This window comes from Rhineura floridana, chromosome 5 (assembly GCF_030035675.1).
Source record: "Rhineura floridana isolate rRhiFlo1 chromosome 5, rRhiFlo1.hap2, whole genome shotgun sequence".
Lineage (NCBI taxonomy): Eukaryota > Metazoa > Chordata > Lepidosauria > Squamata > Rhineuridae > Rhineura > Rhineura floridana.
Genome location: NC_084484.1, coordinates 80,748,543 through 80,763,193, shown reverse-complemented (window position 1 = coordinate 80,763,193; position 14,651 = coordinate 80,748,543). Strand labels below are relative to the sequence as shown.

General features: G+C 40.9%; 1 protein-coding gene across 11 annotated transcripts in view; it reads left to right on the top strand.

Annotated features, from left to right (window-relative positions):
- KLHL15 (kelch like family member 15) overlaps positions 1-14,651 on the top strand; it is a 34,308-nt gene that overhangs the window by 7,681 nt on the left and 11,976 nt on the right. For 9 of the 11 annotated variants that reach the window (XM_061627316.1, XM_061627325.1, XM_061627323.1 and 6 more), the window contains one exon: positions 8,821-9,532. In XM_061627316.1, the coding sequence (XP_061483300.1) occupies positions 8,828-9,532 (705 nt within the window). In that variant the 5' untranslated portion in view covers positions 8,821-8,827. Of the gene's footprint in view, positions 1-6,250; positions 6,311-8,820; positions 9,533-14,651 lie in introns of all 11 variants that reach the window. The other 2 variants (XM_061627319.1, XM_061627318.1) reach the window with 1 other exon arrangement.

Below are 14,651 nucleotides of genomic sequence, written 5' to 3'. Positions count from 1 at the left end.
CCTAGTGAACCTATATTGCAACTGTTTATGAATGTGAATTCAAAGGTGTTTCCTTGTATTTCAAAAGAGTGCCCCTCTATTCTGTTGCTTGCTTTTTGAAAAAAAAAGTTAAATAAATGCTGGCGACCTTGGACACGCTAAAAAAATCTGCCATTGTTTTTAAAACAATAAATTTTACCTTGATAAATTGAATGTCCACAAGCAATGTTCACTCACATGGAAGATGTCTCAAAACCATTAAAATAAGAGTTGATAGCAAGATGCATAAGCAGTTAAGTTCGATATACAAAGATCATAGGCCAGGCATTAATACTCACATCCCCCCCCATCGTTTTTACTTTTGCCCTACAATTTGTGCAACTTGCAGAGCAAAGGTGAGAATGCTATTTTGCAAGGAGGTTAATAAGTACATAATTTACTCTTGCAAAAGGTAGGTTGGTGCATGTATGTGAAAGAATAGGCAAACTAATCTATATTTTTTTCACAAAAGCAGCAGTATTACAGTCAGTTATGTAAAAGACCATAAAAGAAGGTATTTTTTTTTTAAAAAAACACCAGTTGTGCTCATACATAACTACTGTATATACAGGATTGCAAACTCTGACATTGGTCTAGCAAAGCAGTTATTCATTCAAAAAGAGATTCCTCATTGGTAAAAAACCTTTGTGTGGAAGCAGAGCCTCTGTGTAACCCATCCACAATAACCTATGGTAAGATGCTGTGTACACACTGGACTCTAGCACATGACCACTGTTGCCACTTTCACTTGGTTCAGTGCATACACTAAAAATGTGAAGGAGAACTGAGCATTTGGCCCCATCCCTAACATCTGCGTGTTTAGGATGCCACTGGAAAAAGAGAATCTATGCATGCACAGCTGTACATGCACACCCATTTCTTTCACATGAGCAGGAACCTCAGATTGCACAGGGTTCCCAAACATATGAAGAACCTATGCATGTACAGCTGAACCAAAAAAAGAGAGGGGAATCTGTGCCAGATGTTATATTGAACACATGGGCATTGGAGAGTTGGGTCAATGGGACTGTGATGTCTAAGATGCCAACAGGCATGGTCCATTGGGGAAAGGTGGACTTGAAATTGCATTAGGAAGGCATTGTTAAAAACAATTAGAATGCTTATTCTTCCCTGGATTTCTCCTTTTGTTTTATCAAAGGTTTTAATTCTTGACACATATTAGGAAACATCATAGAATCATAAAGTTAAAAAGGTATCTCAAAAGTTAATAGTTCAACTCCCTGGTATTGTAGGAAATCTGTTTCCACAGCATTCATTATAGGTGGCCATTCAGCTTCTGCTTAAAGACTTTTAATGTCAAACAGCAGGTATTGTTAGGAAAATGTTCTTAATGTTTTATTGAAATTCCATTTTTTACAGTTTGAATCCATTGTGTGAGTCTTGTGGTCTAAAGCATCAGAAAACAAACAGCCCATCAAATAATTGAAATATCACCTCTGTCCTCTATTTTCTATCATAACCTGCTCCTTCAAATTTTTTTCTCATAGGATTTGGTCTCAAGGCCCCTAATTGTTCTCTGGATATGTTGTGGTTTGTTGATAACCTTCTTCAGATATGGTGCCCAGAACCGTAAGCAATATTCCAGGTGACTGACATCTGACCAAAGCAGAATAGATCAGCATCCTTACTTCTCATGATGTGGACCATACAGTAGGGTCCTGCTTTTCAGCATTCCGCTAATACGGCGGTGCCAGTGGGGCAATCAGCTGTAGCGTGGGAAGCTCCAGCCGCCGCACTCCAGTTGACAACAATCAGCTGTAGCGTAGAGAGCGCGGCGGCTGGAGCTCCCCACGCTACAGCTATACTGGATTGCCTGGTGTGTGTTTCTGAGTGTGTATTATATAATACAGTAGGGCCCCACTTTCCGATGGTTTTTGCTTTCCGGCGGAGGTCTGGAATGTAACCCTCCGTATGAGTGGGGCCCTACTGTATATTTATGTCAATGCAGCCTAGAATTGCATTAGCCTCTTTCAGCTGCTATGTCATACTACTGACTTATGTTTAGCTTGTGGTCTACTAAAATTCCTAGATCCCTTTTATAAGTATTAATCTCAAGCCAGGTGTCACTCATCCTATATTTGTGGATCTTATTTTGCCTATCTAAATGCAGAACCTTACATTTATATCTGTTGATATATACCTGGTGAGATCATCTTGAATCTTGTTTGACTTCTACATGGTTTCCCTATGAAGTTCAACAAAGATTCAAGGCAGAGTCCCACCACTGTTCCAAGCTGTGAAGTGACCATGCAGAAATCTTTTTAGTAGCTTTCATATAAATTGGAGAGCCAGTGTGGTATAGTGGTTAAGGTGCTGGACTACGACCTGGGAGACCAGGATTCTAATCCCCACACAGCCATGAAGCTTACTGGGTGACCTTGGGCAAGCCACTGCCTCTCAGCCTCAGAGGAAGGCAATGGTAAATCCCCTCTGAATACCACTTACCATGAAAACCCTATTCATAGGGTCGCCCATAAGTCAGAATCGACTTGAAGGCAGTCCATTTCATTTCATTTTCATATAAATCAAGGGTGGGGAATCTTAAGCCCTACAGATGTGGTTGGACTCCCAACAGTCCCAGCCCACATGGCCAGTGGTCATGCATGATGGGAGTTGTAGTCCAACAACATCTGAAAGGCCACAGGTTTCCCAGCTTGATATAAGTGATGAAGTATAGTAATAGGCTTCCAGAAAAGTCTGCGCCAAACCATTCTTTGTTTGCTGGTGTGGAAAGTGCCTTGAAAGGTCAACAGAGTGTTTTTTTCTTTCAGAGAATGATTACAACTTGAATTCATACATATTTATTTAAAAGACACACATTTTTCTTTATTGTTAGATTTGAACATTTATAAGAAGAGAAAAGAAAATGTTTAGTAATAGATTGTCGTGTCTCTTAAAGATTGAAATCTTACCATATTTTCAATACAAATAGAAGACGATTTTATGTCATGTGTTAATTGTGGTATTGCCATGAAGTGTCTGTTCCAACTGATGTTGCCACTTACCAGCTTGTGTTTTAATTCATTTTAAAGGTTTTTTTAAAAACTTTCATGATGAGCTACAGTCTGAGTATGTGACAGCATTTGAATGATAAGGTTGCTACACCAAAATTACCTGGAAAATTTAATTTTTTTGCTTAGTTAAGCAGTCATATTTTTAAAGGCTTATGTATATCAACACTTTGGCTGCAAACAGATGGTTATATTTGTGAAGGAACAGAGGCAGCTTCCTACCTACCACTAGTCTTGGTCCTGCTTTAATGCCTGCATAGACATAATAGCAAAGGGAACTTGACCAGGGGGTGGGATGGTGGTAACCTGGGGTAGCAGACTGTTCAGTGAAACATGGCTTTTAACAAATAAAACAAGAAGGATGCAGCAAAGTGTTGCAGCATGGAGTGTTCCTGTGGATGTCATCCATTCCAGGACACTTTATTCCATTCGACTTTTATTCACAGATTCCCTTCCCCCTTCTCAACAATTAGCATTCCACTCATCAGTCCTCACTGGACTATTTTTGGAGTTCCTCCCCTTTTTGTAATTTTGCAAACTTTGGGGTTCCCTCAAAGCTGCTGATAGCTCTCTCATGTGTCAATGTTGGTTTTTTGACTGTATTAGGATCCAGTTTGGAGGATAACTTTGTTGTTAGTATATACTATGATAGAGTATTGCTGTCAGAGTGCCTTGCTTTTTAAGAACCATAAGTGTCTGTGTGAGAGTATTCATCCTTCACCTTTAAAGAAAACACAGGTGAAACCACTTCAGTTGGATCTCTGCTAACTAGTTTAGCAGCAGCTGCATGGTCAAAGTGCTAGGAGTTCCTTGGCTATGCAGGGCCAAACTAGCGAGCTTCCCCTGTGCCCTTTCCCTCAGGAAAGTGTGGTATGGCCTTCCTTAGTGATTTTTTTTTATGATGGTGCCTCAAGCTCTGAGTGGCATAGTGCTTGCCTGCATTTTCTGCTGGCCAAGTTGGTGGGGCAGGGCCTTCATTGGTTACTTTTCAGGCAGTGAACTGGCAATTGAAGAGAGTTTTTCCTTATTCTCTAACTTTATCTCCGTTTTACTAGGGGGTTCCTCCCCTTCTGTAGTGTAGACTCGAACATTCTACTTTTTATCAAATGAAGACTTTTTCTTACTGCTATTTATTTGTTTGTTTGTTTATATACTGCCACATAGCCAAAGCTCTCTGGGTGGTGTACAGGAATTAAAAACAATAAAACAAATATACAAATTTTAAAACAAAAACAATTTAAAAACACAATTAAAAAAATTAAACACAATTTAAAAACAGATGCTAAAATGCCTGGGAGAAGAGGAAAGTCTTGACCTGGCGCCGAAAAGATAACAGTGTTGGTGCCAGGCACACCTCGTCAGAGATATCATTCCATAATTTGGGGGCCACCACTGAGAAAGCCCTCTCCCTTGTTGCCAGCCTACCAGATTCCCACGGAGTAGGCACCCGGAGGAGGGCCTTAGATATTGACCGTAGTGTACGGGTGGGTTCATGTTGGGAGAGGTGGTCCATCAGGTATTGTGGTTCTAAGCCGTGTAAGGCTTTGTAGGTTAAAACCAGCACCTTGAATCGAGCTCGGAAACATATAGGCAGCCAATGCAAGCGGGCCAGAATTAGTTTTATGTGTTCGAACAGTCTGGTCCCTGTTACCAATCTGGCTGCTGCATTTTGCACAAGCTGCAGCTTCTGAACCATCTTCAAAGGCAGCCCCAAGTAGAGCGCATTGCAGTAATCTACCTTGGAGGTTACCAGAGCATGGACAACTGAAGCCAGGTTATCCCTGTCCAGATAGGGGTGTAGCTGGGCCACCAACTGAAGTTGGGAGAAGGCACTCTGTGCCACCAAGCCTACCTGAGCCTCAAGTGACAGAGATGGTTCTAGGAGAACTCCCAAGCTACGAACCTATTATCTCCAGAACAGGCATATTAATAGTAATGAAGTTTTGCTAGCCTAATTCCCTCTTCCTGTTGTCAGCTGAAATATTGTGGGTCTAAATCGATCCTGAGACCTTGTTTTTGTTTGGCAGAAGGCAATGCTCCTTAGCATGTTGTCCTTCAGTATCTGATGATGCATACCCTACAACAGGGGATGCCAACATGTTGCCCATGGGCACCATGGTGCCCACAAAGGCCTTCAGTGGTGTCCCCAGCAAGTAAATCTCTAGCCCTTTAGAAAGAAAATCATGGTGCAAAATGTGCAGGTACCCTTTGCGATTTCTGTGACATGAGCAAGCCTGGCTGCTGCTGCAGTGAAATCAGAGCTGTTACTGATAAGTAAGTTGTTTGGACCCCAAGCAGTAGGAATTCCTGGGGTCCTAAAGAGTCGCTATTTTACCTGCCCTTCTAGTGCATTTCTCCTGTCTCTCTTTTTTTCTAGTCCTTATTTGCCCTTCCTTTTTCCCTAGCAATTAGGATCCATCTTTCCTGTGCTGGGTTTGCCTGAGTTTAGGTAATACCAATAAGTTATTTTTGCAAATACTACTAAAAAGTAAGTGTAAGTGAATGTTAAAGAATCCCCTTCCCCCCAAAAGGCAAACATGAAAACTTTGCAAAGAGGCTTAGGCATATCTCCTTCTGTGCAGGAGCTAAAGATGAGGGGCTCGTTAAGAAATCACTGTATAATTAACTTACATGTCTACTTAGAAGTAAGTTTCTTTGTGCTTACTTCCAGGTAAGTGGGTACACGATGGCAGCCTAAGCTTTGGTTTAGAGTTGGCATTGGGGAAAAATAGTGTGTTTTGCCTTTAGCAGCTGTATGGCAAGCAGAAATTCAACAGGTCAAGCTGTTTCTAGTATGGAAATACAATTATGGGCATAGCATCACCATGACTACCCTCTAATTTTGTGTTATGTCGCCCCCCCACCATGGCAGCCATTTTGTGTTATGCCACACACCCATGGCACCCATTTTGTGCCCCCAGCACTCTTTCAAAATTTGAAATGTGCCCTCTGGTCCAAAACAGTTGGCAACCCCACCCTATAGCTTTTTACCATTTAACTGACTTTCTTTTTGCTTTGGCTGTTTTCAGGAACAGCAGAGGCAAAGGTACAAGCCAAGATGTTGTTAGAAGGAAATAGTTTCTCATCCTTTGTTTTCCTGGTGGCAGATTCTGCTAAAGTTTTAGAAGGATGTACGTCAGGACTGTATTAATTCAGTCAGAACATATTTCTTTGGTAAAATGTTGTCTCATTAAAAACAGGCCAGATGGATGACAGAAGGATCCAGCAATGCAAAAGTAGGACTAACAATTGCCAAGGAGGTAAACATGCCCATTCATCAATTAAATTTGATGAAGGCTGAAAGTGAGGCTACCCTTTTTCCATTTTGTGTAGTAGTTAGTTTACATTACATGTGTATATGCAATATAGCTAGATACTGAGAAAATCACCTTATGGAATTTGGTGGCAAAATCAAAGACTATTTTAAAACACTTTGAGCTTCTATGCCAGCCTTTCCCAACCAGTGTGTCTCCAGATGTTGGTGGACCACAACTCCCATCAGCCTCAGCCATTGGCAGTGCTGGCTGAGGCTGATGGGAGTTGTGGTCCAACAACATCTGGAGGCACACTGGTTGGGAAAGGCTGTTCTATGCTGAGTCTAAAGGCTTTTTAATGTCTTCATTATTAATGCCTTCACAAAAGTCTATCCAAGTGCAATAATAAATTGTTTAATTTGCAAACCCATTATAATGAATGGGACATATTAATGCAGCCAGATGCATTACCCCGCTCCGCACATTTTTTTTATTAAGTCACCTTCTCAGTCATGGCTATATTAGTAATTTGTGGTACATTGGCAAACTGATAGAGATGATAGTTTCCAAAACCTTTTCTGCGCTGTTGTCTAGAAGTAATTCTTACTTGCCACAAGCAACCATGCGAATTCCTGTTTCCAAGCTTGCTAACCACAGTTCTAAGACCAAAAGGTAGACTTAACAATAAGCAACTATTGTAGCATTCTGACCCTGTATAATGTACTGCATCAGATGCAGAATCAAAGCAGTGGCTCTTGCTTAATTGATACTTGGGAGAAGATTCAATACCAGCTACTGAATCAGCTCATGCTGCATTGTGATGAATATTTATATAACACCTATTATAGTAGACATTCTATCATCTTGGTTATACTTGTCTGAATCCTCAGTGTGGCAACATCTTTCTCAATCTGTAGTTACCAGAATTATAACAGTTATGCAATGTCGAGGATTTAATTCTGTGCAACGCAGGTCTCTTTTAAGGCTTGAAAACTTGAAGCACCTTGAAATATGAAGTTCCTGTTAATGTCTCAAATGTCAGCCTTTTTGTGTCATCATATCATCATATGGATGACATGTAGAATGTGGTGTCTACTTAAATTTCCACATCTTGAATGTGCTACTACGTACATCACTTAGGCTGCCTCTTCTTTCTGCTTGTGCATTTGATTTGCCATCCTATGTGTACCATTTGTCATGTGTCTCTTTGTTACACTTATTTTTTGTTGCTGTCTACCTCATGCTCCAGTTAATTATTATTTTGAAAGTCTAGCCTATTCTTAGAGTACCTGCAGTTCTCAACTGTGTATAATCCATCATTTTGATAAATATTGTTTTTTCTTTTTTTTGGTCAAATACCGACATCTGTCATCTCTATTCCTTTATTTTATAGTAGTGTCTTCTGGTCAACGTTTCTAGAGCTTAATTTTGCAGGAATATTGTTTAGATTGGCTCAAAGGACTAACTGAAGTCTAGATATATAAACAGTGTTGCACTTGTGTTTTGGACCAGTCATTCTGTCAAAGAAAGTAAATAGATTGTTTTGCTTCATTTAATAAATCCATGCTAACTACAAGTAGTTGCTCCATTTTCAGTTGCTCATTTTTCTTAATATAGATCAAGCAAATATATTTTTATGTTTGCTCAATTATCTTCTATCATTGATTTTCAACTGGTAAGTTGAGACCCCTTACTGGGTCACAACCTGATTTAAGGTGGGTTGCAACAGCAGCACTACCTCCATACAAATACATGGTAAAAAAATAAGAAATTGGTCCCCCAGTGCAGGTTTGGGTTGAAGGTAGGTTGAAGACTGTAGTCCTATTTAGTTTGATCTATAGTCCAGTAATTTCTTTCTTCCCCTCTGTAAATCATTAGTATGGACCATGCCAGTTTTATACAAGTCAGCAAAATATTGTAGCTGTTGATCAACATTTGCCCAGTTGACACTTTACAAAAGACTTCAGGATAGATTCAGAATTCTTCGGTTTGCTGATTTGTACTGTGGATGAAGCTGTAGTTGTCTCAGCTAAGTTTCTGAATGACCCCTTTGCAGAGTATTAGTTCCATCTACCGTTGAATCTTTTCATTTTTTAAGAGCAAAAATTGATTCACTTTGCCACTTGCAAATAACAAAACTGATCTTCTGTGTCAGGTCTTCCAAGTTCAAACCCAGCACTCTATTCACTGTGCTGGATCTTGGCTAATATGGATAATGCAAGAGTTTGGAGACAAAAGATTGCCACCCTGGGCTCCTGCTGGGAGGAAGGGCAGGATATCAATCAATCAAATAAATAAAATATCTTAAAAGTATATAGCTTTGATATTTTGCTGTAAGTAATCTTCATGGGGGCCTTCCCCCTTCTCCATAGCAAAATTTCTTATAAAAGTTATTGATTTGTACAAAGTGGGTTAACACTATTCACAAAGCATGACAAACAAATTTTATATGTTGTTTCTAAATTTTTATGAATTTTTAGACATCATAACATTTTCTTTATTTACATTTTTTCTAGGTGATTCATGGCAGGGGACGTGGAAGGATTTACTTCCTCCATCCATGACACCAGCGTCTCTGCTGGGTTCAGAACACTGTATGAGGAGGGATTGCTTCTTGATGTCACTCTTATGATTGAGGATCACCAATTTCAGGCTCATAAAGCATTGCTTGCCACCCAAAGCGATTATTTCAGGATTATGTTCACTGCTGATATGAGGGAGCGAGATCAGGACAAAATCCACTTGAAAGGTCTTACTGCAACAGGCTTCAGCCATGTTCTCCAATTCATGTACTATGGAACCATTGAACTGAGTATGGGCACTGTTCATGAGATCCTGCAGGCTGCCATGTACGTCCAGCTTATTGAGGTGGTGAAGTTTTGCTGCTCCTTTCTCTTAGCAAAAATCTGCTTGGAAAACTGTGCAGAAATTATGAGACTCTTAGATGACTTCAGTGTAAACATTGAGGGCGTCAGAGAAAAGTTGGATTCCTTTTTGTTAGAAAACTTTGTGCCTCTCATGGCCAGACCTGACTTCTTGTCCTATCTGAACTTTGAAAAGCTTATGACTTACTTGGATAATGATCATCTGAGCAGGTTCCCAGAGATAGAGCTCTACGAGGCTGTTCAGGCTTGGCTGCGGCATGATAGAAGACGCTGGAGGCATACCGACACCATCATTCAGAACATCAGGTTTTGTTTGATGACACCATCCAGTGTTTTTGAAAAGGTTGGTGCGTTTGAAAGCAATAGATAGAATTCATCATTACTTATAGGGCAGCATGCTGTTCATAGGTAAATTTCCCAGAAATAGCAGGAGGGAAAAATACGACACTGTTTTAGAAAATGGAACATTGAAGTCATCAGTGTCTGAAACAAGTGCCATCTAGCTTTTAAAACAAACAAAAAATCCCCCAATGAAAACTAGCAGGATTTACAGCCAGGAAACAGGTAGGTTTGTAACTTTTTCTGATTGTCAGTGATAGGGAAAACCTCATAACAAGTACAGCAAAATGACTGACTCCTGCCCAGAGCCCAAGACATGAGATGGAGGCGAGGCTTGGTTTAATTCTTGTTTTATTAGGGTGATGGTTACATCCAAAGCAGTGCACTTCATAAACCTGTCTACTCTCACTACTTTCCCTAACTGAGCTACCTAAACAGTCTCTGCAGCGTGTGGGGAGAGTTGACTTAGCACTAGAGTCTGGGTGGGCACCTGCTTAAGTAGGGAAGGTCTTCACCCATAAACGCCGGCTCCTCCGAAGTCTCACCCTCTGAAAGTCCCTCTTCTTGCGCCGTCTCGCTTGGGGTGAGGGGGGCGAGCCTCCGACGGCCCATCCGATAGCGGGGTTCACTAGGTGATGGCTCGGCTTCAGGGAGCGGGAAACTGGTTGGCAGGGAAGCATTTGAAGTGCCAGGTGGGGGTTCCTATGGGGGTGGGGGTGGTGCGTGCGAGGGGTCACTTCCCAACGGCTCAGGCATGGAGCTCGCAGACTAAGCGGAATCTGCCTCGATGGGAGGGCTGGCCGAAGAAGTCTGAGGGCTGACAGCACTTCCCCCTCCTTCATCGTCCCCAGGGACCTTGTCCTCATCTGACTCCTCTCCCTGATCTAACTCCCCTTGCACCCGGGGCACAACACTGACAAGGCTTCATTTGTTGCAATTAGTTAACCTAATTCACATACATTGACTTTTTGTGAAAAGTAGAAAATCATAAAAGGGTACTGGAAAATAATCAACATTATATGACTTTAGATTGTTAATCTTACCCTTTTCTCTCTTGATTCCAGCAGAATCAATGGAGGATCTAAACTGCAGTTTCTAAAAATCAGAATTATAGAGGAGTTTTGGTATGAAGTTCAAACAGATGATGTGTTCAAGAAGTACAAATGCACTCTGTTACAGCTGTTCATTTTTTTCAGCTGTTCATGCCCATATGTGGGTGAAGCTCAGAGCAAATTGAAAAGAGCCTGATTTTGCTGGGGCCTTCAGTGCCACCCTGTTTCTTCTTGTTCTTTTCCATCTTCTCTTCACAGGATAAGACTCCTCTGATCATGATGGGGCTTATTCCTCTTCAGTTTCTTGTCCTGCAGGGATTAATAAGGAGGAGCAAAGTTCACAGTCTGCTTGGGATGTAGCAGTATAATACTGTTCCTCTTTTCGCTTTGGTCTTCTCCAGTGGCATAGAAGTGGTAGATCCAGTGCACTGGATTGAAGTCTGCATTCTTTACAGCAGTGGTTCTCAAACTTTTTTGGTTCGCAGCGCACTGTAAAACATATAAAAATTTTCTGGCGCACTTCATGTACAAAATTAAAAATATATTAATATATTTTAAACTATGAATAAAAATAACTTAAACTATAGAAGCAGAAGAACTTTATTGCTTCTAGCCATAGGCCATTGCAAAACATACTATACAAATATAAAACAACATTTTAAAACAGCATTTTATGTGTACAGAAGATCTCAGAATTATTAAAAGTTTGTCACTATTGAGATTGACAAAATGAATTCTAATGTGCTTTGCTGCCAGCGCAAAATTTGTGACGGCTAAGGTAACCTCTTTGATATTGTCGGCCAATAAATCTGCTATTAGAATGTCAGGGCTAAAAGTCTCCCTGGGCATTATAAACTGTTCTAAGAATTTGTGTCTCGGCGCATTGTAGAGTGGGCAATACAGTAAATAATGGGGGAGGTCCTCTATCTCCCCGGTTCCACAAATGCAAAAGCGTCGATGTTTCGGAACGCCCCTGTATCGTCCTTCTAAAACTGCTGTCGTCATTGTCTGAAATCTCAGTTCAGTAAAAACACTACGTTTCATAGGAGAATGTAAAATAGTAAAATAGGGAGCGATCACATGATTTGTTTTAAAGAGAGGGAACCAATATGAATACGGAGAAGCCGTTATGCGGCACCTATCTTGGGCCTCGTCCTGGTTAAAGACCCAATTGCGTAACTCCTTGGGAGAGAAGATTTTTAAGTTGCTATCGGTAAGGTTATAGTGTTCCAATAGAGCCATAGTAGATTGGGCCCAACCACCTTTTTGTAGTTGTTCATGCCAGCAACTTTTGAGGACTGATGAATTATCAAGCAGCAAAATCTTCCTCGTAAATCTTAAAACTGCCAAATCAATTTTGGCAGACAGTGAGTGGATACCCATTTCGAACCTTACGTGGGCAGAAGGAGTAGACCGCGGGAGTCCCAGAAGCTGTTTCAAGAAGGCATTTTGCAGGGGCTCCAAGGATGCTTTAAGAGAGGAACCCCACATTTCAGCCCCATAGAGTAATTTAGATAGGACTTTGGCTGCGTAAATTTTCAACATTGGAGCAATCAAATGGCCTCCTCGAGTGTAAAAAAATTTTTTTAGTTGGCCAAGTAATCTGGAGCCTGCAAGTTTGGTATCCTCGGTCTGGGATTTCCATGAAAGTGTATGGGAGAAGTTTATACCCAGATATTTATAAGACTGGACTTGTTATAAAGTTATTCCGTTCAAAGTCCAGACATTTTTGGCCTTCCTGTGATTTCCACAGACCATAATTTTTGATTTTGAATGATTGACCTGGAGGTGATTTACTTTACAATATCCTTCTAAACTTGCTAGCATTCTTTTAAGGCCAATCTTGTTTAAAGAAAAAAGTACCAAATCATCTGCGTATAATAAAACTGAAATTTTATCCAATCCAACAGAAGGGGGAAAAAACTTGAGAGAGGACAGAGTAGGGATTATATCATTAATAAAATAGTTAAATAGGAAAGGAGCCAATATGCAGCCTTGCTTCACACCTTTAGAGGTTGGGATAGTACGAGAAAGGGCCCCATTTCTACCAAGACGTACTCTTGTAAGGTTTGACTGGTGAAGTGATTTAATGAGCCATCTCAGTCTTTTATCTATATTGGATTGGGCTAGTTTGTGCCATAGAAGCTCTCTATTTACCGAATCGAAAGCTGCCGCAAAATCTATAAATGCTACATAGAGCAATGAAGACGGGCCTTTAATGGCTTTATTTATAAGATGGTGAAGGATGTATGCTTGGTCTAATGTGCTTCTTCCCTTTCTAAATCCTGCCTGTTCTTGATGTATAATCGAGTTCTTTATATCCCAATCCACCAGTTTATTTAATAAAAAACGTCCATACAGTTTAGCAGAGATGTCAAGGAGACTAATGGGCCTATAGTTACGAGGCTCAGATGGATCACCTTTCTTAAAGATGGGGATAATTATACTGGTGCGCCAGCCTTGTGGAAAATCTCCCGTGTTGTTAATATGGGTGAAGAGGGGAGCGAGTAGAGGAGCCCACCAAGGGATTTCTTCAAGGAAAATCTCCGGTGGTAACATGTCTTCACCTGGGGCTTTATTTGCATGGAGCATCAGTATCAAGTCGGCAATCTCGGCGCAGCTAACTGGGGGCCACTGGGGCATATCAGAACATCTAGCTGGGGAGGGTGGAGGGGCTGGTGATACAGGACCAAAAATGGTAGTAAAATGAGCAACCCAAGCTTCAGGGAGAATAGGAGGGATGGAGACTAAATCAGACTGAGCAAAACCTCCCTGTACGAGTTTCCAAAAGACATTATTGTTTCCCAGTTGGAGAGCCTTTTCTAGCTCCAGTTATTTACATAAAAATTTTGTTTTTTTTCCTTTAGGAGTTTTTTATAAGCTCTCTTCAATAACAATAGATGGTCAGTAGCTTCATTTGAATGATTGCGGCGTAAAGATTTAATATATGAGGATAGCTCCCTCCTCTTGACTCTGCATTCTCGATCAAACCAGGAATTAGGACCTCTGTTTGGTCTTCGAGAAATGCTAGATGTTACCTGCTGTTTGAGGGCTACGGACACTTTCTCATAAATTGCCAGGATGTCCTCAGGGTTAGAGATAGCCTGATTACGAAGGTCTACTAATAAAGGTGTTTCTAAAAATTGTTTTACTGAGGCTGCAGTGTCAGTTGACCACTTAATGCGCCTGGTACCTGGAAAGTTGTCCAAAATAGGGTTAAAGTCACTGGGGCGGATGTTTAGGCTAGGTACACTTATATTTAAACAAAGGGGAAGATGGTCACTATCTGCTCTATTTATTATCGTCATGTCTTGACCAGCGGGAGTAAGGAAGGGGAACCTATAAAGTAGTCTAGCACACTAACACCCCTAGATGATATAAAGGAGTAGAATCCTTGAGAAGAGTCAAGGAATGTACCGTTAAAACAAATTAATTGGTGGCTAATCATTAGTTTGAACAAGGATTTCCCATTTTGATTTATAGACTTATCTCTTGAGTCTCTAGGTAGTAATGGGAGGTCATCTAGAGTAACTCCCGCAAGATCACCCACTAAAGGGTAGTTCTGGCCCAATCTTGCACTTAGATCACCACCAATTAAAAGCAAGTGTGATGGGTAAGCAAGAGCGAGCTTTTCTAAGTAGTTACTCAGTAATAACTAGTTAAGGAGGCAAGTATGGGGATGAGAGGGGGGGAAATAGACATTTATACAAATAATAGAAAGGTCGTTAGGAAACGATATTATTAACGCTAAGCAGAAATCAAGTGGGGGAACAGAAGGAGTTGTTACCAAAACTTCAAGCGTGGTGTCAATTAATGTAGCAATTCCCCCGCTAGCTCGTCCTCTTGCTGCACTCTTAGTGGCCGGCTTAGACCAGGTTCTAAAGCCTTGGAAAATGAATGGATTGTGATCACTAATCCAGGTCTCTTGTAGACATAGAATATCAAAAGATTGAATAAAGTTTGTAAAATCTGGGTCTTTGGCTTTGTTATTCCAGCCGGCAATGTTCCATGAAAGACACGTTAAGTCCGACTTTCCGACGGTAGAATGTTTTAGAGAATGAGGAGAAAGAG